The sequence below is a fragment of the Geotrypetes seraphini genome, chromosome 4 (assembly GCF_902459505.1).
Source record: "Geotrypetes seraphini chromosome 4, aGeoSer1.1, whole genome shotgun sequence".
In the NCBI taxonomy this organism is placed as follows: Eukaryota; Metazoa; Chordata; class Amphibia; order Gymnophiona; family Dermophiidae; genus Geotrypetes; species Geotrypetes seraphini.
In genome coordinates, this window is record NC_047087.1 from 316,596,203 (window position 1) to 316,621,147 (window position 24,945).

General features: G+C 43.0%; 1 protein-coding gene across 1 annotated transcript in view; it reads left to right on the top strand.

Moving 5' to 3' along the window:
- The window catches only part of SLC18A2 (solute carrier family 18 member A2), a 90,285-nt gene extending 68,795 nt beyond the window's left edge, over positions 1-21,490 (top strand). Inside the window, exons 10-15 of the mRNA XM_033940097.1 lie at positions 7,161-7,239; positions 7,475-7,526; positions 13,648-13,711; positions 15,174-15,293; positions 20,290-20,423; positions 21,199-21,490. Of these exons, the coding sequence (XP_033795988.1) occupies positions 7,161-7,239; positions 7,475-7,526; positions 13,648-13,711; positions 15,174-15,293; positions 20,290-20,423; positions 21,199-21,303 (554 nt within the window). The 3' untranslated portion in view covers positions 21,304-21,490. The remainder of the gene's footprint in view (positions 1-7,160; positions 7,240-7,474; positions 7,527-13,647; positions 13,712-15,173; positions 15,294-20,289; positions 20,424-21,198) is intronic.
- The last annotated feature ends 3,455 nt before the right edge of the window (positions 21,491-24,945 follow it).

A 24,945-nucleotide genomic window follows, 5' to 3' on the forward strand; every position in this document is an offset into this window, starting at 1 on the left:
CCAGCCATTGAAGCCCTCCCCAGCCCATCCTCCACCAAACGGCCATACACAGACACAGACCTTGCAAGTCTGCCCAGTAACTGGCCTAGTTCAATATTTAATCTTATTTTCTGATTCTAGATCCTTTGTGTTCATCCTACGCTTCTTTGAACTCAGTTACATCTTGCTATTCTTGAGATTCTGCCTGGAATCTTGAGACTCTTTGGGATTCTGGAATCTTTTGTTACTCTTTGGGATTCTGGAATGTTGCTATTCTTGAGATTCTGCCTGGAATCTTGATACTCTTTGGGATTCTAGAATCTTTTGTTACTCTTTGGGGTTCCGGAATCTTAGTAACATCGTAGATGACGGCAAATAAAGACCCAAATGGTCCATCCAGTCTGCTCAACTTGATTCAATTTAAATTTTTAAATTTTTTCTTCTTAGCTATTTCTGGGCAAGAATCCAAAGCTTTACCCTGTACTGTGCTTGGGTTCCAACTGCCGAAATCTCTTTTAAGACTTACTCCAGCCCATCTACACCCTCCCAGCCATTGAAGCCCTCCCCAGCCCATCCTCCACCAAACGGCCATACACAGACACAGACCTTGCAAGTCTGCCCAGTAACTGGCCCAGTTCAATATTTAATCTTATTTTCTGATTCTAGATCCTTTGTGTTCATTCCACGCTTCTTTGAACTCAGTTACATCTTGCTATTCTTGAGATTCTGCCTGGAATCTTGAGACTCTTTGGGATTCTGGAATCTTGTTATTCTTTGAGATTCTGTATGGAATGTTGCTACTCTTTGGATTTTTGCCATGTACTTGTGATCTGGATTGGCCATTGTGGAAACAGGATACTGGGCCAGATGGACCATTGGTCTGACCCAGTATGCACATTCTTATGTTCTTATGAGAGACAGGTTTGTGGGATCCATTTGGACTGTTCTAGAGCTTTTTACTAGGGATGAGCAGCCAGAAAAGTTTTGCATTTCTGTGTTGGTTCTGGAATTGTTAATTTCAATTATTTCCATTGGCAATTGTTTTTGTCTCGGGGACTAATTCCTCTTTCTGACAGCATATGCAGAGTTCATTCATGCGCAGTGATAACATGATGAGGAAGAGGGTGTCCTTTTGTCATTGTTTCCCACTTTGTTTCAAGTTTTAATGACATGGGATATGTTGTTACAACCGACAGCCATTCTTACTCTGTCGGTGCCTTATTTTAAAAATTTTCAATCTGGACCAGTTCAGATCCTGCTGCGACTTCCCGTCGCTCCTTGGTTCCATCAGGCAGTGTCAAAACTCCATGGCACGAGCTCCCAACACTCCCAGGATCACTAGATAACACAAGAGCTCACATAAACGTTCATCCAATGACTCTGACCTCTCTAAACTTTAGTGTCTTCTGTAGCAGATATTGACAATCATCTTTGTTTTTTTAAATTCATGTCCAGGAGATTTCTCCAGGGCAGGAACTGTGTGAACCTCATTGAATGTTCTTTGAGCTTTTAGGAAAGGAAGAAGACCGTTTGTTTTGAAGTGTTAATTAGAATTCTTGCACCACTCTAGTGCTGGCAAGGTATGAGGAACCACAATTAATTTAAATAACTCTTGGCAGCCCATAAAGCCCGAGGCCCCATAAAATTAACGAGGACAGACAGGGCTTCCGTCATTTCCCCTTTCTGTTCCTCCTCCAGCTTTTTCCCTGCAGGACATGCTGAGAGACTTCTGTCTCTCCAGCTGCCTCTTCATCCCCAGACCAGACCTCTCTTCAAAATGGTCTCAAGCTAGAAGCACACATTCAAAAGAGGCTTTCTTAGTGTTTTCTCTATTCAAATCTCTTGACACAGTCGAGTGGGGGCCATAATAGCACCTTTGATTAATTCAGTTGGAATACCGTCAATACCAGGTGACTTGTTTCTCAATAAAGCTTTAATTGCTGCTATGACTTTTTAAAAAATATCTGGTTCTTCAGCGTCGGTTTCCAGTTCAATTTCCTCAATGTTATCCTTATTGCCTTTTTTGTATAGATTTTCTATACGATATTCTTTCCATCTCTTTTTAATGCTTTCTGGATCATTCAATATCATTCCATTGGCGTCTTTAAGCATCCCCAATCGAGGCTGGAATCTATGCTGCAACCTCTTAACTTCCTGATACGCTAATCTGATTTTTTTCCATGCTCCAGTTCAGTTTTCTGATAAATATCCTTTAGATATTCTTTGTCTTGCCGAACTTGACTTTGAAACATGTCACTTATTTTGTGAGATGAAATTCGGACACTGATGTCTGTGTATGATGGGAAACCTTGAGTATGTGAAGATGTAATTCACCTCGTTAACGGCGGAGTATAAATAATAAACTATAAACTCTGTTCATTTGGGATACTTTTTCTCTGTCACTGGAAAATTTTACTTGTCTTCTTTGTTCTGCTACTTTTCTGGTTTCTTTTGAGATCCAAGGCGATTTCTTGGCTTTCTTTCCCTTCTGGAATGTTTTTTTTTAGCTTTATCACTAATTACGGTTTTGATGTCATTTCATGCCTATTTTTCAACTGATTGCAAATGCTATATAGTTCTATGCCACTTAATTAGTCCTAAACCATGCACCTTCCAATATAAAGTATTAATTTACATACTGCAATCTTATTATATTTTCATAGAGCTTCATGTACACTGCTTAACTTATAGCAGCTGCATGTGTAAGAAATGTTTGCAAGGACCTTCAGAATGCAGCAGAGCAATGTGTCCTTCCAGCTGCTAAAGTCTTCGTCAGCCAACTTTTATTGAAAACATTTATATATTAATTTCTTCATAATTCAATCTTTTTCGTATTTTTATGTATTTCCTGTGAAGTTTTTTTTATTTTTATAACTATTCACAAAATTAAGTTTAAACCACTTAGCTCCAATTTTGTTTTTAATGAGCACAAACATGTGTGTAATATACACACAATATCTGTCCCCATTAAAAAAAAAAAGTAATTCCCCAACACCAAATTTAAAAAAACAAAACAGCAGGATGGGAGGGATGCCCACTCCCTCCTGCCTTGGCCACCTGGACTCCCCACCACCATCCCACCCATTAAACTGCCCCCATACATGATGGCAGATAAAGGTCAAATGGCCCATCTAGTTTGCCCATCCGCAGTAACCATTATCTCTTTCTCTCTCTGAGAGATCCCATTTGGCTATCCCAGGTCCTTTTGAATTCAGACACAGTCTCTGTCTCCACCACCTCTTCTGGGAGACTGGTCCATGCATCTACCACTCTTTCTGTAAAAAAAAGTATTTCCTTAGATTACTCCAGAGCATTGCAGAGATTCCTTTCAAATGAAAGAGACTTAACTCATGCGCATTTATATTACGCAGGTATTTAAATGTCTCTAACATATCTCTTCTTCCTCCAAAGTATACAGATTGAGATCTTTAAGTCTGTCCCCATACGCCTTATGATCAAGACCACATACCATTTTAGTAGCCTTCCTTTGGACCGACTCCATCCATACCTTATTCAGACAATGATCAGGAGAGATGCCTACTTCCTCCTGCTGGCAGGAGGCCTCTTCAAAATGGCAGGCCTTCCCGGTGCATACTGGAATGCACTGGGAGGGGCCTAAGATTCTGATTGGTTCAGTTGCCTAAGGCCCCTCCTATGGTTTGCCCATTTAAAAAAAACCAAAACCCCTACTCTTCCTGTCCCAAACAGCTGAGCGGCAGGAGTCTGCTTTGGGGCTTCCCTTAATGCTCAGCTGTTCAAGCTTCCCCTGCCAGCTTTGTGCATGTGTCAGCCACTTTCTCCAACAACTGATCGGATGGGATTACAGAGGACCTCCACAAAAGTGATTTGCATGCAAAGTTGTTTCAACATCAATCATAATTTTCAAATCGGACAATTTACTGGCACCACAGTGACCCACAGGATTTTAATAGTGGATATAGAGCATCCGGCCCTTTGTCAAGTAAACTATTATGTTTGTTAAACAATCCTAACCACAGCCATCCTATGCAGTTTCCAGAATAATATACACAATTAAACAAAATGTTATATTAATATAGTAAACTAGTATTTTAGCCCGTTACATTAACGGGTGCTAGAATATGTCTGTCTGTCTTTATTACTGTCTCTCTCCCTGGCCCCCTTTGTCTGTCTGTCTTTCTGTGTCTCTCCCTGCCCCTGTGTCTTTCTTCTTTTCATCTATCTGTCTCTCTCCTTGCCTCCTATGCAGCAGCATTTCTCTCCCCCCACTTCCTTGTGCAGCAGCCACAGCAGTATTCCCTCCCCCTCCATTTCCCTGTGCAGCAGCAGCATTTCCCTTACCTTCCCTTTCTCTTCCCGCGGTCTGGCCGGCTGCCTTACTGTCCCCCCTTCCCTTCCCGCGGTCCCGACAAACCCTCCGATTCCAGCAGCGTGTGCAGCACTGTACACACGCTGCTTCGGGGCCTTCTACTGCTCTGATTTACTCTGGCACGTCCCTGATGACATCATCAGAGACGCAGCAGAGCAAATCAGGGAAGTAGAAGGCTCCGAAGCAGTGTGTGTAGAGTGCTGCACACGCTGCTGGAATCGGCAAGTTTGTAGTCGGGATCGCGGGAAGGGAAGGGGGGGGGCAGTAAGGGAGCCATGTCTCTGTCTCGCAGCGGGCTTGCCGGCTCCGGCCAGCCAAAATTCATTTTTTAGTTCAAAGCCGACGCTGCGTCTCCTCTCTCGATCCCCGCCAGAGTCGGAAGTCTTCTCCGACTCTGGTGAGATTCGATAGAGGAGCCACGGCGGGGGCTTTGAACAAAAAAAATGAACTTTGTCTGGCCAGAGCCGGCAAGCCCGCTGCGAGACAGAGAGATGGGTAGTAAGCGCGCATGCGCACTCTGCCGGCCATGGAACTACAGATCAGGCAACACGGCATTAAGAGTGCGCATGCACGCTTAGCGTTTTATTATTATAGATAACAGAAAATAAAGACCTATATAGTCCATCCAGTCCGCCCATTGAGGTTACACCCTTCTATGCCCTGTTTTAAGTGTGTAGGTCATTTATATTTTGCTTTGATTCCATAATCTTTCTGTTTAAGCATCCCCTGTGGTCATTCCACAAGTTTTGACTTCCATCACAGCTTTTGTCCCCACTATCTCCTCTAGGAAGGGTTTTCCAGGCATCCACCATCCTCTCTATGAACATAAGAATAGCCTTAATGGGTCAGACCAATCATCCATCAAGGCCAGTAGTCCATTCTCACGATGGCCATTCCAGATCACTAGTACCTGGCCAAAACCCAAAGAGTAGCAACATTCCATGCTACTGATCCAGGGCAAACAGTGGCTTCCCCCATGTCTTTCTCAATTACAGACTTTGGACTTTTCCTCCAGGAACTTGTCCAAATCTTTCCTAAAACCAGTTATGCTATCCGCTTTTACCACAATCTCTAGCAATGCGTTCCAGAGCTTAACTATTCTCTGAGTGAAAAAAATATTTCACCCTATTGGTTTTAAAGGTATTTCCCTGTAACATAAGAATAGCCTTACTGGGTCAGACCAATGGTCCATCAAAAATATATTTATGTAATCAATTTTCTATACTGTTCTCCCAGGTACTCAAGCATTTTTCCCTGTCTGTCCTGGTGGGCTCACAATCTATCAAATGTACCTGGGGCACTGGAGCAGCTTAGGTTTGAACCCGCAATCTCAGGGTGCTAAGGCTGTAGCTTATCCACTGCACCACACTCTCCCCTGATGTTACTCCCAACCTGCAACCTAAATTCATATCTTCTAGTTCTGATGCTTCCCTGTCTCTTAAAAATATTTGCTTGTATATTAATACCTTTCAAGTATTTAAACATATATATTTGACACCCCTGCCCTAGAAGAAAGGAGCAGGGGTGTCAAATTTGCTCCTTTCCTCTAGGGCAGGGGTGTCAAATTTGGCCCGCGAGAAAATACCTTGTTCCTTCCCTCCTTCCATCTTAACAGGGCGCCTAAGTTAAGGCACTGTTTATAGCATATGGGCTTTTGTGTTTTCTCATCTTTGAAACTACAGTACTTTGAAAGATTGTAGAGGAATACCAATTACCAGCATTGATGCTTCAAATCTAGACCTTGTTATTATAATGATCAATCATCCATTGATGACTTATGTGAAATTATCCTGTAGGGTTTGGGTAAGTGTTCACATCTCTTTTACCTTACTTAGAACTGGCATTAATTTGTATCCCACTCAGGAGTCTTACAAATGACAAATACTAGAGAATGACACGGGGACAAATTTTTCCCCGTCCCTGTGGAAACTCATTTTCCATCCCATCCCGGCAAGTTCTTTTCCTGTCCCTGCCCCATTCCTGCAAGCTCTGTCCTCATCTGCACAAGCCTCAAATACTTTAAAATCATAAGTGTCCAAGGCTTGTGTGGTTAAGGAAGAGCTTACAGGAATGGGGCAGGGACAGCGACAAAAGTCACGGGGACAGGATGGTAAAATTGAGTTCTTGTGGAGACGGGGAAAAATATGTCCCCTGTCATTCTCTAACAAATACTGGACATAAATTCATAGCTGTCTTCCTTTTCCTTCAAAGGAGGCCTTCAGGCTGATGAACAACGGGCAAAACCAGTGCCAAGAAATTAAACGGAGACCTGACTCTTCCACTTGCCCAGCTTTGTGCCTTTGGCAGGTTGTACTTTCCCTGTGGTGAAGATTCCACTGTTGTGTGACATCCTCATGGGGAAGTTCCATGTTCGCCCCACAGAGTGCCCAGAGAAGGGAGGGCAGGGGGGTTGCATCAATGCTGCCCTTTTACCTGCTACATGACTCACGGATCCTCAATATCCTAGCCTAAATTTTAATACCGATGAAGAATCTAACTGAAGTTAATAAAAGCAAAACTGGGCATCTCTGCTCTTTTCACAGTGTATGCTGGGGAAGGGATTAAGAAGAGTAAGGCACAGAGAGAAATTCCGTGGCTGAAACAGCTTCAGTAAATATTCATTTATATAGTGGAGCCTTTAAATGCAATAACTCTGTCAATGTTTCAGATCCAGCAGCAGATTAGATAGCCACCGGATATTAACTGCTCACTTCGTGTTCCAAGGCTCTATTATCCGGCCTCGAATCAGAGACGCACATTGTGTGCTATATGAGTTTCTTGTGGACCTCACCGACAGCTGGGCTGATAAAATTGTCTCTGTTGTACTTTGCAGGCGTTGCCTTCATCCCGGCCAGCGTGTCTTATCTCATTGGAACCAATATTTTTGGGGTGCTGGCGCACAAAATGGGACGGTAAGATGAATGAAAGCAATAAAAGTGACCACTCTGCTGGAGTACAATTTCCTGCGTTGGTTATTTTGCCATCCTCGCCCCTATCCACTAATCCATCTTAGGGCTGCTGAGAACTGCTCTAACTCAGAAAGTTTTCCCAGCACAGAGGCCAGACTTTCACGGTGAAAGGCATCTGCTTATCTGGCCCCTACCAGACACCCTGTGTTAAAGGCTCTCTGATCTTATTTCTTCACAGGTGGTTTTGCTCTCTGCTGGGAATGATCATCGTGGGAATCAGCGTCTTATCTGTGAGTATTACCCTGATGTTTTAGCTGAGATTTGTCCGAGTTCAGTCCTCGAGGGCTGCAAGCAGATTTGCATGCTCGCTACATCCACTGTATGCAGATCTCTCTCATGCATATTCAATAAACTAAAGCCTAAGCTTGGTTTTTTTTTTTTTTCAGTTAGTTAAAGAGCTGTCTATTTCATTACAGTACTTTTACAACTTACCAATACTTAATTTATTAAATAATTTAGTCAGTGAACCTAATCCCCATCACTCACACTCACACTACAGTCATTGTGATTACTTTTATCCAAAATTGGATCTTGGTTAGTTCATTAGTCCATGATCATCTATTCAGAGACTTCAAACTGAGAGTTGCACAACAGTCTAGCACAGGGATCTCAAAGTCCCTCCTTGAGGGCCGCAATCCAGTCGGGTTTTCAGGATTTCCCCAATGAATATGCATTGAAAGCAGTGCATGCACATAGGTCTCATGCATATTCATTGGGAAAATCATGAAACCCTGACTGGATTGCGGCCCTCAAGGAGGGACTTCTCTAGCACATGAAAATCACAGTTTCTTAAACACAACCGGAAGGCCTCTCTGTCCTCATGATGGTCCTGTTCTTCAATTCGTAAAGCATTCAGCTCAACACAAGACTGTGTTTCGCCACCTAGCGTCTTCAGGAGCTGTGTTTGCAAGGCTCATCAGTAAACTAAGCATGACTCGATCAAGGACCCAGGGTTCGGCACAAGCCGGGATCAGCTGACAAGCAGGAAACACACCGTCTACCAGGAAATCAAACTGCAGGACCATCATGAGGACAGAGAGGCCTGCCGGTTGTGTTTAAGAAACTGTGATTCTCATGTGCTAGCCTGTTGTGCAACTCTCAGTTTGAAGCCTCTCTGACTAGATGATCATGGACTAATGAACACATCATGAACTAACCAGGGTGGCAAGGTTGGGAGCGAAACGGGACAGGGATGGGTGGAACCGGACGGGTCAGATTTCAACATAAAATCTGGTAACCCTACACTGGATAGATAGGCAGGCATGTGTTCAATATAAAATCAGTCTGCATTCGGGCTGGAATATCCTCTGACCCAGTGCTTCTCACTTCTAGCCCATCAGGTTTTCAGGATACGTACAATGAATATGCATGAGTTAGATTTACATACCAAGGAGGCAGTATATGCAAATCTATTCATTCTGGTCTTACTCACACAGGCTTGGGGCACCAGCTAGCTCTTCAGGTCAGGCACCAAAAACAGGCTAAATCCTGGCAGACTGAAGGATAGTTTTCCATGGGGCTCAATCAGTTCACGCAGTCCTTCACTTAACTGAACAAAATCACGCTGAGGCTGATAAAAAACTGATACTTGAACTATAATTGCAGTCTCAACTTTCAAACTATTTACAAGATGTCTCTTGATTCCACCCTTATCCACAGTCACTTTAACCTCCCCTCATTCTGTTCTTGATCTCCACACACACTTAATGTATGTACTCATGGTGAGCTGCTCTGGGTCCACCCTTGCTCCTCAGCCCGGGACCATGCTATATTCCTTCCAAGCTGAAACCATCCACTACCCACAGAGATGGGTATCCAACACTTTCTGTCTCAGTCCCCTCCTGGTTATCAACCCTCAGGTGCAGGGTCCCTGTAGATCAGGGGGCTCAAAGTCCCTCCTTGAGGGCCACAATCCAGTGGGGTTTTCAGGATTTCCCCAATGAATATGCATGAGATCTATGTGCATGCACTGCTTTCAATGCATATTCATTGGGGAAAACCCAACTGGATTGCGGCCCTTAAGGAGGGACTTTGAGATCCCTGCTGTAGATTAACTCCTAGTGAGCCATCCCGGGGCTACCTTATTCCTCTTCGCCAAGCTGAAACAATCGCCTGTTTGCTCTGCTAGCAAACTCACTTGGACTCTTACCCCACAGGCTGACATCACTTCCAGGAGACTCCCTCAGTACTTGGGGCTCTGGCAGGTCAGGATAACCCAGAGTGTTGCACACTAACCTCACAGCTGGAGGGCACCTGGAAATGCACGATCAATGCGATGCATGATGTCATCACGTCGACATCCACATGGGCGGATTTTCTCCAGCCGTGGCCCTGAGCCTCCTATTACCGCCGATGGGGGGGTGCTGCAGGAGAGGTGCCAGCAAGGAGGAAAGGTGCATGTCCTGGCTAACTGACTACAGGACATGCCTTTTGCTACAAAAGGCACGTCATGTAAGCAGACAGCCAGCATCTCACGGCACACTTCTCTGCCCTAGCACAAACCTTACTCCCTCTCAGGTCAGGGTCCTCCAACTCCTCCCACCTAATCTCTTTTATACACACACACACAGTAACTCCCCGAAGAATCTACCTCCTGCTTCAAAGCAGCAGCATTCTTTGGGGGGAGTCACACTCGTATATTATGGTATCCTGAAAACCTGATGGGACCAAGTATGCCTCAAGGATTGGGTTGAGAAGAACTGCTGTGACCTACAACTAATCATAAACTAAACTAAACTAAACCTTAGGTTTGTATACCGCATCTTCTCAACGATCGTACAGCTCGGCATGGTTTACAGGACTAAGATAGAATAAGAGTAAAGGAGAAAGAGAGGGTTTTAGGGAACCAGAGAGGGGGGAGGTGTTACATTTTTGAGAAAAGCAAAGTTTTCAGATGTTTACGGAAGAGTTGGAGGGAGCTCGAATTTCGGAGAGGGGATGTAAGGTTGTTCCAGAGCTCGGTGATTCTAAAGGGGAGGGATGTCCCTAGTTTTCCAGCATGGGATATACCTTTTATAGAAGGGAAGGATAATTTTAACCACCATCCCTTCTAGCTTGTAATCATTGCACTTATCTACTATAATAAAACCCTAAGCGCGCATGCGCACTCTTACCGGCATGTTCCGTGATCCCTGATCTGTAGGTCCGTGGCTGGCAAGTGCGAATGAGCGCTAGAAGACACCAGGACTCCTCCTCCCGAGCACCAGCCACGGTGACCGGCTTCGGCCCCGCAGGCCTCTTATGGAGCCCACCTTCCCGCCTAGCATGGATGGCGGAGGTGGCAGCGATGCCGGGAGCGGGCCAGTACCAGGGTGACTTGAGGCAGCTGTTGGATTGAGATGTGCACGGCTGCTGTCGGCACGTGCAGGCTGCAGCGTCTTGAGGGGGCTGTCTGCGCGTGCAGGCAGTTGAGCTGTGGCAAAGTCAGATGCTGGACAGGGGGAGCAGGTAACGGGTGCTGCTGGACAGGGAGAGCATGAAAGAGGTGCTGCTGGACAGGAGGGGATGTAACAGGAAGGGAGGCCTACTGCTGGACAGGGGGAGCAGGGAACAGGTGCTGATTGTCAGGGGGGAGGTAACAGGAAGGGAGGCCTACTGCTGGACAGGGGGAGCAGGGAAGAGGTGCTGCTGGACAGGAGGGAGGTAAAACGAAGGGAGAAGGGCTGCTGCTGGACAGGGGGAGCAGTGAAGGGGTGGTGGCGGACACAGGGGAGGTAAAAGGAAGGGAGAAGGGCTACTGATGGACAGAGGGAGCAGGCAAGGGGTGGTGGTGGACAGCCGAGGAAAGAGAGAGATAGAAAGAAAGAGACAGCGGGAGGGAGAGAGACAGAAAAGAAAGACAGACAGACATACATTAATGAAAGACAGACAGCACCCATTAATATAACGGGCTATAAGACTAGTTTTTATGATAAATGTCCAAAACTACGTACATACAGTGAATTGAATTATTGATCACCAGCACACATTTTTGGTTAAGAACATAAGAATTGCTGCTGCTGGGTCAGATCAGTGGTCCATCGTGCCCAGCAGTCCGCTCACGCGGTGGCCCTCAGGTCAAAGACCAGTGCTCTAAAATGAGTCCATCCTCACCTGCGTAGAAACATAGAAAAAAGCAGCAGAAAGGGCTATAGCCCACCAAGTCTGCCCATTCCAAGTATCCCCTCCCCTGAATTTACTCCCTTAAAGATCCCACGTGAGTATCCCATTTTCTCTTAAAATCCGTCATGCTGCTGGCCTTTATCACCTGGAGTGGGAGTCTGTTCCAATGATCCACTATGTATGTTGCGGTTTAGCAGGAACTTGTCCAACTTTGTCTTGAATCCCTGGAGGGTGTTTTCCCCTATAACAGCCTCAGGAAGAGCGTTCCAGTTTTTCACCACTCTCTGGGTGAAGAACTTCCTTACGTTTGTACGGAATCTGTCCCCTTTTAACTTCAGAGAGTGCTCTCTCGTTCTCTCTACCTTGGAGAGGGTGAACAACCTATCCTTATCTACTAAGTCTATTCCCTTCAGTATTTTTAATGTTTCGATCATGCCCCCTCTCAGTCTCCTCTTTTGAAGGGAGAAGAGGGCCCAGTTTCTCTAATCTCTCACTGTACGGTTAAAATGTTTTGATATTGCATTTTAAATGTACAGTTGATAGTCTCACGCCAAGTGGATTTTATTGCTCCTGATGCAGCCATCCAGTGAAACGTGGCCATGTTGGGCAACATTGTTTGACACCTGGGAGTTCTTAAGGAGCCAATGAAGACTATTTTCTTAAAGGTCTGCTCCCCTGTTTTTTCTATATTACATTAAAAAGTACAGCGATTACAAGCTACAAGAAATGGTGAACTGTTGATACCATTTCCTCAGTTATGAGCACTGTAAAAAAAATTTTCTTCAGCTAATGAGTGAATTATATGTAAAAAAGAAACCACACACCCAACTATATAAACCTGTAGACTTATGGACATGTTTCATGCTGCCCCTCCACAGTAACAAAAGGGAAAGAAAAAGTTCAATACTATGGACAACTCATCCAGCTAAGCTCAACTAGGCTCTTGCTGTTAAACACTTAAATGTCTGTATCTAGAGAACTTTCTAGACATCAGCAAATATCTCCTTCCCCCCCCCCCCTAAGTTTTACTTCCTAAACAGCCGGAAACAACCGCGATCTGGTGCCCCAGAAAATCCTTTCATTTACTTTCAAAGTAATGTTCTGTATTTCGATTTTAATAAACCCATAGCAAACTAGTAATCGGTGTAGCTTTATCATCTCTCTGGTTCAAGCCTTGGGGTTTTCTTCGATCCACTCTTTGTTCTGCTCTCCCCCCCCCCCCCCTGAGACTTTATGCTGCTACTACTACCTTTTTCCTCTTTTGGTTTTGTGAGGTCTGCATCTGCATTAATTCAATGTTGCCTGTGTGGCAGATACTTACCAACAAGTTTTAAGTTCAACGTGTGTTTAAATGTATGAAAATTTGTTTGCGCTTTTGACTTTAATGGACCTAAGTGATCTGCATAATTTTGATCAAAGATAGGATTTTAAAAATAATTGTGTACCCTGCTGATCTAGTTGAAAAAATACAAGATACCATTAATTGCACCTTTGGAAAACAAAGTATCTATTAATTCCTCTTCCTTTCTGACCCAATTACCCAATAGAAGTTAATAGGATCAAGATTCAGCAGGTTGTAGGCAGAATTAAAGTTGAGATATTTCAATTCCAGCCGATATCTGGACACCGGCTTTGAACAACTGAGGGAGAGGAATGGACAGTAGGTATTCATGCCCCCGTATAAGACTCTGGTGAGACCTCATTTAGAATATTGTGTACAATTCTGGAGGCCACACCTTCAAAAAGATCTAAAATGGAGGCAGTCCAGAGGAAGGCTACTAAAATGGTGTGTGGTCTTCGTGATAAGGCGTATGAGGACAGACTCAAAGATCTCAATCTGTATACTTTGGAGGAAAGGCAGGAGAGGGGAGATATGATAGAGGCATTTAAATACCTATATGGCGTAAATGTGCATGAGTTGAGTCTCTTTCATTTGACAGGAAGCTCCCGAATGAGAGGATAAAGGATGAAGTTCAGAGGTGATAGGCTCAGGAGGAAATACTCTGCTCAGATCCCTACCATGATGCCCTCAGCACGAGATCTAGCAAACTTCTTCAAAAACAAAATTAAGCAAGGATGAGACCCTCTGGTAGAAGCCAGAATTAAATCATAATTCTTTACATAATTCCATGTTCATTCTTCATGTTCAGGCAAAGCAATCAGAGTTTGGGTGAAAGAAAAATTTCTTATATGATGTGGTAGGTTCATTGTAGCATTTCCTAATATGATATTCTTTTAATGTTGCTGTAGGTACCATTTGCGAGAAATATTTATGGCCTCATAGCACCAAATTTTGGAGTTGGATTTGCCATTGGTAAGTAATGGCTGAATTCAGAAGGTGGTTGAGTCGCTACAAAGTCCTGTGAAAAGCTAACATTGGGCTCTATCTGAGATTTTTCATTATGATTTCTGTTTTAATAACCAGAAGCTGGAAATGGTATTGTGTACTAGGCCAGTGGTTCCCAACCCTGTCCTGGAGGACCACCAGGCCAGACGGGTTTTCAGGATAGCCCTAATGAATATGCATGAGAGAGGTGCCAGGCATGTAAATCTGCTCCATGCATATTCATTAGGGCTAGCCTGAAAACCCGATTGGCCTGGTGTTTCTCCAGGACAGGGTTGGGAATCACTGCTTTAGGCAATACAGGTATGCAAAAGAGGGACCTAAGGGTTGATCACTTAATCCCCATTTCCTGACAGTTGAGCTCCAGTTCCACATCCTCATCAACTCTGGGCATGTTATACTATTTTATGCAAACTAAGTCTTATATTCTGTCATAGTTCAAAGCAGATTACTGATTATAATATAAAAACTAGTTCAAACACTCCAAGTTTCACTATAGAACTAACACAGTCAACCACCTCCAATCTGTTCCTACAGATTTCCTAAAAAGATACGTTTTTGGGAAGGAGCCAACATTAAAAAAAAAAATTTATATTCCACATATCTTACAATTTGTGGATTCCAAATTATTCAAGCATTATTTCCTAACTGTCCCGGTGGGCTCACAATCTATCTAATGTACCTGGGGCAATGGGGAATAAGTGACTTGCCCAGGGTCACAAGGAGCAGTGCGGGATTCAAACCCACAACCTCAGGATGACAAGTCTGTAGCTCTAACCACTGCAATAGGCAAATGATTCCTTTCCACCACTGCTGGAAAACTAAATGCCCCCTCAAATATTTTGTAAAATCTAATTTATTTCCTAGATGGAAAATGAGTATATACATTGTTTTGGGACTGTAATACCCTATTATTAAAAACATACACATGTAAGTTGGGGCAAGTCCATTCAATATCTTAAAGCGAAGCCAAAAGACTTAAATCTAATTTGAGCCCACATTGGGAATCTGTGCAAAGTACACCAAATTGGAGAAGCAGAGCAGGATCAGAAGTTAGCAAATGCTCACAGGTCTCACTTCGCAAAGAGAAGCCCAGAGGGAACAGGGACCATAGTGGCACTTAAGATTATGGACCGACTGCCTCCATCCTGTTCACAGCTAGAAACACCTGATGCCCTTGAAACTGACAGGAAAAATAACCGAGATCAGGCTAGTGGAAGCCTTTGGCAAGGGGAGGAGGGGGGGAACAGAAAAAAAGCAGAGATCGGGAGACAGAAACTTTGCCACTCAAACCTCAGGCCTGATGATGACATGGATGGGTCAGCACAATGATACTGGGATATGCATGATGGGGTGCAGTATTGCAGGCAAGTCACCAGAATTGCAGCTCAGTTCCAGGAGTTATCTTAGCGTGAATTCTCTTTTTCAACAGGAATGGTAGATTCGTCGATGATGCCCATCATGGGTTACCTAGTGGACCTGCGGCATGTTTCAGTCTACGGCAGCGTCTATGCAATCGCAGATGTGGCCTTTTGTTTGGGCTATGCAATAGGTAACAACTGATTCCTGTCTCATCACTTGCAAGGAAAGCAGTTGCAATTGTTATGAAATTTCATAAATGATGAATATCACTGATATACTAATACATAATTATCAAATTCTGAAAAATTTATCTTCCACCATTCCACAAATAAGACCAAATTCATGAAAAGGAATAAAATGTAATAAAGATAACACATACAATTTTAACACAGAGCAATTTTACAAATGGGGCACCTACATTATAAAGGCATCAACTAACCTCTGCTTTCCTAGATTACAAAGCTGCATATAAAGTGGTCTTAGCATACCTTATGTGGATTTTTACTGTAGCAGTGAAATGGACAGCGTTCCTTGTTTATGCATTAATGCTTGTTGCAGTTTTCCAGTTCTCGCTGTGTCTAGTCAGGTAGAACCAAAGACCATAAAGTCTGCCTGCCACTGTCCTCACGTTCCAAATTACTGGAGCTTCTGTTGATGTTCTCCCCTGAACTGCTCTATACGGGACATAGATTGTGCAAGTCTGCTCAAATGGCTTGGGGAAATCCAGTGCTTATTCCTAAGATAGACAGCATAAAATCTGTTTTTCTCCTTGGGATCTTGCCAGTGATCTATTGGCCACTGTTGGAAACAGGATACTGGGCTTGATGGACCTTCGGTCTGTCTCAGTATGACAACTCTTATGTTATGTACCAGCCTTAGTTCTTCACAGCCAGTCACCATCTAAGCACCATGTGATCATTTAAGTTTTGGGGTTTTTATTTTTTTTTTTACAGTACCATTAATTTTCTAATTAGAGATCCTCTGTGATCATTCAACACTTTTTTGAATTGTCACCATTTTTGTCTCCACCAATGCTCTCGTGAGGGCATACCAGACATAAACCATCTTCTCTGTGAAAAGAAATTTGTGATGTTACTCCTAAGTCTACCACCCCGCAACCTCAATTCATGCCCTCAAAACATTCAAGGTACTGAAGGGGATAGACTTAGTAGATAAGGACAGGTTGTTCACACTCTCCAAGGTAGGGAGAACGAGAGGGCACTCTCTAAAACTGAAAGGGGATAGATTCCGTATGAACGTAAGGAGGTTCTTCTTCACCCAGAGAGTGGTAGAAAACTGGAACGCTCTTCATAGGGGAAAACACCCTCCAGGGATTCAAGACAAAGTTAGACAAGTTCCTGCTGAACAAGAGTGTATGCTGGTAGGGCTAGTCTCAGTTAGGGTGCTGGTCTTTGACCAGAGGGCCGCCGCCTGAGTGGACTGCTGGGCACGATAGACCACTGGTCTGACCCAGCAGTGACAATTCTTGTGTTCTTATGTACCATGTTCCCTTCTCTGGAAAAGATTTGTTTCTATACTAATACCTTTCAACTATTTAAATGTCTGTATCATATTTCCCCTTTCCCCTAGAGTATTCAGATCTTCCAGTGTCGTGTGGCGCCAGCCCATGCAATTTTCATTGGCTTCTTCTGGACTGCTTAGCCAGATATGGCCTTCAAAACTGAATACAGTACTCCAAGTAGAGCCTCACTAATAGCATCAGCACCTCCTTTCTTCTACTGGTGATGTCTCACTATACAGCCTATCATCCTTTTGGCCACAGCCACTGCCTTGTTTTGTTGCCTTCAGATCCTCAGACACTATCACCCCAAGGTCCCTCTCTGTCTGTGCATTTGAGCCTTCCACTTACTAGCGCATATCTTCCCCTTGGCTTGATACTCTTCTTTGCATTGAATTTTAATTGCCAAAACGTTCGACTATTCTTCTAACTTTGCAGATCCTTTTATATGTTTTCCACTCCCTCCGGAATGTCCATTTTGTTACAAATCTTGATTATGATCTGCAAAAAGGAAAACCTCAACTTCAAACCTTTCGGCAATGCTGCTCACAAATATATTGAACAGAACTGATCCCAGCAGCGATCCTTGAAGCACTCCACTACTCACCTTTCCTTCGTCTGAGTGAGTTCCTTTAACCACCACCCTATGGCATCTGTCAAGCAGTTTGTAATCCAATTCACCACTTTGGGTCCTAATTTCTCCCCAAGTGACAATTTGCCTATTAATGACAATCCTATTTCAAATGCGTAAAGTTACATTTATTAGGATTTCTTTATAAAATATTAAAATAGTGCTAAAGGCAAATAAGCATCTTGTACCTTTTTTCAAAATCGACTCCTACAATAATTCCTAATAGTACAAACTTTTACACCTCTCAAAATTTCCTGCACTAAACATGTAACTACCATTATAAACCACTAGCATTTCCATACCATCATTTAGGCTTGACTACTTAATACTCTATGACAGGGGTGTCAAACTCAATCACATAAGGGGCCGAAATCTACAACATAGGCTAAGTCGTGGGCCAAATTTTTTATTAAGATACTTAGGGGTCCTTTTATTAAGGTACTAAACTAAACCTTAAGTTTATATACCGCATCATCTCCACAAAAGTGGAGCTCGACACGGTTTACAGGAATTAATATAGAAAGGAACTCCAATGGAAAGGAGAAGGGCTTAGTAAAAAGAAAGAAAGAGGGGACTTAGTATAATGGAGAGGGAGGGACTAGTTACATTTTAGCGAAAAGCCAAGTTTTCAAATGTGCGCTAAATGCACACCTTAATTTACGAACCCCTTAGTCTTTTCCTCTCTCTTTCAGGTCCTAGATCACACGTATTGTATTCGATTATCCTCACATTCTCCCACACCCAAGCACTCCTCTTCACCCACAATTGGCAATCAGAAACTTCTCCTTTTTCCACCATGTTTATCCCTCTACTCCCCGTCCGCAGTCCTGCGCTTATCCTCCAGGAAGCTCTCAAATAATCTTGACATGGGGACGACAATGAGGTCAAAACCGCCCCTAAGTCTCAAAGTGCAGCAAGAAGCAAAGCAGAAGATGCACTCAAAAACACGTACACAACCTGCTACCTGGTAGCGGTACCTCTCTCAAGCCCTGCCCCTCCAGCTACACTATGGGATCTCTCCCTCATGCTCCAACTCGCCACCCCTGTCCCATCTTCAAACTTATCTTGCGAGGTGCTCGTGACCGGCCCCGCAGTTTTCCCTCAGCCCCGCCCCACCAGAAACAGGAAGTGGCATCAGAGGGGAGGTGTCGCAGCTGAGGGAAAGATGTTGCATTAGAGGTGACGGGATACACGAGAAAAACTGCAGGGCTCATTACGAGCGCTTGTACCTGTCTGCTGGCGGGCCAACTTAACTTAAATTTTGTATTTGTCTGGCGGGCCAAATTTTATAACACCACAGGCAAGATTTGGTCCGCGGGCCAGAGTTTGACATGTCTGCTCTATGACATACATATATGCACGCCCAATTGCAACACCTTGCATGTGTAACTAATAGGCATTCCCACTGAAGCGAATACTATGTGTGCCACAGCTAGACTGTAAGCCACTCACAGAATGCTCTGAAGAAAAAAAGGAAAAAGCTCACACTACATCATTCCTCTTCTTTAGATACAGGGCACAATGACAATAGCTCAGAGCCAAGTTACAAAACAAACTGTTTTGTGACTTGGCCATGAACTATTGTCATCGTCTGCATGCAACCATATAAAACAAAGTCCTCTTGTTTTTACTAAGAGTGTGCTTAAAAAAAAAAAAAAGATCTACAAAAGTTAGAAGAATGGTTTAATGTTTGGCAACTAAAATTCAATGCAAAGAAGTGCAGAGTGATGCACTTGGGGAGTAAAAATCCAAGGTGCTGGGAGGTGAGAGGATGATATGCTCACACAGGGAGAGGGACCTTGGGGTGACAGTGTCTGAAAATCTGAAGGTGATGAAACAGTGCGACAGGAGGTGGCATAACCAGCAGAAGAAAGGTGTTGATGCCCCTTTACAAGTTGTTGGTGAGGCCCCAGTTGGAGTATTGTGTTCAGTTTTGAAGGTCTTATCCGGCTAAGGATATAAGAACTGAAGTGGTCCAGAAAAAGGCGACAAAAATGGTAGGGGGGTCTAAGCCAAAAGACATACAAAAAGAGAGACTGGAAGACCTGAATATGTATACTCTAGAAGAGAGGGGCGATAGGGATGATATGATAGAGATGTTTAAATACTTGAAATATAAAAATCTTTTTTCAGTAAAGGGAACATTGACAAAAATTGAGGTTGTGAAGTAGTTGACTTAGGAGTAATATTAGAAAATTATTTTTCACGAAGAGGGGGGTGGATGCCTGGAATACCCTCCTGAGGGAGGTGGTGGAGAGGGAAATGGTGATGGAATTCAAATAAGCATGGGATGAACACAGTGGATCTCTTAATTTGAAAATGAATGGTATTCATTGAAGAATAAAGGCCAGTAACAGTCAGACTTGAACGGTCTGTGCCCTATATATGGCAACTCAGTTTTCGATAGGCTGGGGAAGTCATCGATAGGAACTCCAGTAACGTAGAAGATGAGGAAGGTACTGGGTGGACTTTTACGGTCTGTATCCCACAAATGATGTGATAGTTTGGATAGGCTGGAGTGAGCTTTGACGGCAGTTTTAGTAGTTGAAACCCAAGGTATCAAGCTTTGACAGTAACTCCAATAGTTCTGGGTGGACATCTACAAATTAACACCCAGTAATATCAAAGAAAATGAATTTATAATGAGTGTAACTGTTGGGCAGCCTGGATGAACAATTCAGGTCTTTATCTGCCTTCGTTTACTATATTACTAGGTAAAAATGGGCTTGTTAGTACGCCTTTAAGTACGTACTGCACCCTTCATTGATTTAACACACATTGACTTGGCATGTCTGAATTCTTCAGTTAGTGCATCTTAAATCAATTTATCGTGCAGTAAAATTTTTCTATTCAAATGAATGTGTGAAACTACGAAAATTAGGATAAAAATGAAAACTGACCCAATTTTTCTAGCCCATGCACATCTCTAGCTTTTATCCATTTCTAGTTGTCGGTCTTGTTGTTGTGTTGCTGGATGAATAGAAATGACTACAAATGCAATCCATGAAGTTTGATACTATATTCTTTGTTCTGTAGGGCCTTCAATTGGTGGGGCCATAGCAAAAGCCATTGGATTTCCCTGGCTAATGACAATTATCGGAATCATAAATATCCTATTTGCTCCATTGTGCTTGTTTCTTCGGAGTCCCCCAGCCAAGGAAGAAAAAATGGTAAGCAAGCCAAATTCAAAAGCTAAACTTTTCTGTTCTTGAAGCAGGAACCAGCAAAAGCTGGGACATAACCTGCTAGCACTCCAAACATGTAAAACACAGAAGGGAAGACTTTTTCATTGGAAAGTAGGCTTGAAATAAGAATGGGCAACCATGGTCCAAAATTGAGTTGTATGGACTGCTTCCATTGTATACAACTAGATCTCATCTATGTTCATTGTGAAAAACTTGAAAATCCAATTGATCTGTGGCTCTCAAGGACCACGGTTGTGCATCCCTGCTCTAGAGTGAAGGCTTTTCTAGGAAGAGATTCAGAAGTTAACATTAGAAAATGTTTCTTTTTAGAAATGGTGGTGGAAATATGGAACAGCCTTCTAAGGGAGGTGACTGAGACAAAAAAAAGAATTAAGCAGTTCACAGCAGGCTCATATGATAATGCATAATATCTATAATATCTGACATCAAGAAACACGAGAAGGCTAGTTAGACTTGAAAACGTTTAACCTGCCACTGTATTCTATATTGCTATTATAGGACAGGCCACGCTACAGATATTCAGATGATGATCAGAGAACTTTTGGGAGTTGGGGAGGAATCGAAAGCTTCCCTACTGCATCCTAACCTAGAAAAAATGACATATATAATACCTTTACAATATGGTTTGAATCAGTTCATAATCTGAACAGTCTAGATTTTCTAGTTCAGCTTTCCGAAGTAGCATGCTAGTCACGTTGCAATTTCAGAATTCTAACTCCCATCACTGGTTTCTCTTTAGGCTATTCTCATGGATCATAGCTGCCCAGTCAAAACGAAAATGTATACACAGGACAGCATGCAGTCTTATCCCATGGAAGATGATGGCTTAGAAAGCTATGAATAGTACCTAAAGACTCAGCACTTGTTCGTAACGCCAAACTAAGTCTCTTATTGTATAAACCAGTGTCTCCTGTGAAGCATCTCATTGAAAACAGAAAAATTGTTGTCCTGTCCTAATTATAAGGTGAAATACTTAAGAGAGACCAAAGGTATGTTCTTTGTTTCCCATGTGTTAAAGAAATACAAAATAAGTCGATACACATCTTGCCAATGGCCTTATTAATACAGAATACTTTTACAGTAGTTTCTATAGAGTGTTGAAAAAGTTTATTTTATTGTATTTAATTTTATTAAATATTATACAATATATTTTTGATTAAATACTGTATGTGTAATGTAAATGTGTACATATACATAGATCAACATTTATTACTTTTTTTTAAATATATCCTATTAATTGTTCTTTCTATAGTTTTTGTCATAGGTTTTCTGGTACATTTCTGTTTCCCATGAAGGGGGGGTCTCAAACTTAACATTTCAGAGCATAAGATCAGGGCACAGATAGAAGTTGAGGAAAGTCTTTGTTTAGTGTTTAAAATACAGCTAGAAAAAAAGTAGCCCTACAGAGCATATTTTTGCAAAGGTATTTTCAGTTAGGCAGAAGAAACTGCTCTTTTGTTTAGAAGCACATCTAACACAAGGATAACCCACACCTCAATTGCTCCTTGTCCTGATGAGCTGCCGAGTGAGGATTTGCTAAGGGGAAGAAAAAATTCAATTGGCATTCAAACTTGGCAAAAGGTAAAACTTGGGTTTCTATAGGTTATTTAATTATCCTCTTTTACTTTTTTAATTCAGTACTCTGCTTTTTCAGCAAAGTCAGTTTAGGCAATAGTACAGCCTTTAAAGTCTATGTTAGGGTTTTTAAAATATATATATATAAAAAGTGTTTTAGTCTAGATTAGTATTTTAGGTTGCATTTCAGAGCATAAGATAAGGTCAGATTAGGGCACATATAGCAGTTGTGGAAAGTCTTTGATTAGTGAACATAAGAATTGCCGCTGCTGGGTCAGACAAGTGATTCATCGTGCCCAGCAGTCCACTCACATGGAGGCCCTTAGGTCAAAGACCAGTGCCCTAATTAGAAAGGTAGGGGAGGGTTATTGGGGTGGGCAGACTTGGTGGGCCGTGGCCCTTATCTGCCGTCTATTTCTATGTTTCTAATTGAGTCTAGCCTTATCTGTGTACATTCTGGTTTAGCAGGAACTTGTCTAAATTTATCTTGAATCCCTGGAGGCTGTTTTCCCCTATAACAGCCTCCGGAAGAGCGTTCCAGTTTTCTACTACTCTCAGGGTGAAGAAGAACTTCCTTATGTTCGTACGGAATCTATCCCCTTTCAACTTTAGAGAGTGCCCTCTCGTTCTCCCTACCTTGGAGAGGGTGAACAAACTGTTTCTATTATCTTGAATGTTTTGAACATGTCCCCTTTCAGTCTCCTCTTTTCAAGGGAGAAGAGGCCCAGTTTCTCTAATCTCTAACTGTACGGCAACTCCTCCAGCCCCTTAACCATTTTAGTCGCTGTTCTCTGGACCCTTTTGAATAGTACTATGTCCTTCTTCATGTACGGCGACCAGTGCTGGACGCAGTATTCCAGGTGGGGGCGCACCATGGCCCGGTACAGTGGCATGATAACGTTCTCCGATATGTTTGTGATCCCCTTCTTAATCATTCCTAGCATTCTGTTTGCCTTTTTTGCCGCTATCGTGCATTGCGTGGACGGCTTCATTGACTTGTCTACCAGTACTCTCAAGTCTCTTTCCTGAGGGGTCTTTCTGAGTACTGCATCAGACATCCTGTATTCGTGTATAAGATTTTTGTTAGCGACATGCATCACCTTACACTTATCCACGTTAAACCTCTTTTGCCATGTCGCTGCCAATTTCTCGAGCGTGTTTATGTCACATTGCAGGTCTTTGCAATCCTTCTGTGTCTTCAGTACTCTGAATAACTTCATATCGTCTGCAAATTTAATCACCTCACTCGTACCAATTTCCAGGTCATTTATAAATATGTTGAAGAGCACGGGCCCAAGCACCGAACCCTGTGACACTCCACTCTTGACGCTTTTCCAGTCCGAGTATTGTCCATTTACCCCCACTCTCTGTTTCCTATCTGCCAACCAGTTTTTAATCCAGATGAGTATTTCACCCTCAATTCCACGGCTCACAATTTTTTTAAGTAGTCATTCATGAGGGACCTTGTTGAACACCTTCTGAAAATCCAGATATACAATGTCAACCAGATCACCCTTGCCTATCTTTGTTTACTCCTTTGAAAAAGTGCAGTAAGTTTGTCAAGCAAGATCTTCCTTTGAAGAAGCCATGCTGGCTGGTCCTCTTCAGATTGTGTCCTTCAAGGTGATCAATGATGTGGTCCTTTATCAGCACCTCTACCATCTTTCCCAGTATCGAGGTCAGACTCACCAGTCTATAATTTCCAGGATCTCCCCTCGAATCTTTCTTGAAGATCGGCGTAACATTTGCACTTTCCAGTCTTCCAGAATCCTTTCTAATTTGATCAACAGATTGGCTATTAGTTGGAGCAGTTCAGCTATAACCCCTGTTCCTTGATTACCCTCGGATGGATGCAGTCTGGTCCCGGGGATTTATCGTTTTTAAGCCTATTAATCTGCTTGCATACCTCTTCTAGACTGACTGTTGACCCTGTCAGTTTCCCTTCTTCATTTCCTGCGTATAGCCTTCTGGTATATTGTATATATCCTCTTCGATAAATACAGATGCAAAAAATGTGTTCAGTTTGTCGGTGATGGCTTTGTCCTCCTTTAGTACTCCCTTTATTCTATAGTCATCCAGCGGCCCCACCGCTTCCTTCGTGGGTTGTTTCCCCTTAATATATCCAAAGAATGGCTTGAAGTTTTTTACCTCCTTGGCTATTTTTTCCTCAAAGTCTCATTTGGCCCCTCTTACCGCCTTATGGCACCTGCTTTGAGGTTGTTTGTGCTTATTCCAGTTTTTGTGTGTTTTTGTCCTTTTCCATTCCTTAAACGAAGTCTTCTTTTCTTTGATCGCTTCCATCACCGCTACAGTGAGCCACGTTGGTTCCTTGTTCTTTTTCCTCTTGGATCCCTTGTTGATATGGGGTATATATAGATTTTGTGCCTCAGCGACTGTGTCCTTAAAAAGGACCTGCTTGCTCTAGCATTTTTACAGTGCTTATCCTCTTAATCTTCTTTCCCCACCATGATTCTCATCCCTTAGTAATTCCCTTTTTTGAAGTTCAGTGCCCTGGTCATCGTTCTGGATCGATGTTTTACCCCTGTGCCCAGGTTGAAGTGGATCATATTGTGATCACTGTTTCTCAGCATCTCTTCTACTTTTACACCTTGCGCCGGTCCTCGTAGTCCATTTAGAATTAAGTCCAGAATTGCATTTCCTCTCGTATATTTTTTGACAGCATCCAGGAACTTGGTCTCCCTACCGCAGCCGGAGGTGCCTAGGTTCCAGTCTATCCCTGGATAATTGAAGTCACCCATGATAAATGCATTGCCTCCCTTGCAGGTGTGTTTAATCACATTCATCATTTCTCTATCAGTTTCTTTACACTGCCCTGGGGGTCGGTAGTAGATGCCGATCTTCCTTTCCGTTCCATTTGTTCCCGGTATGATGGCTCTTAGAGACTCTACCT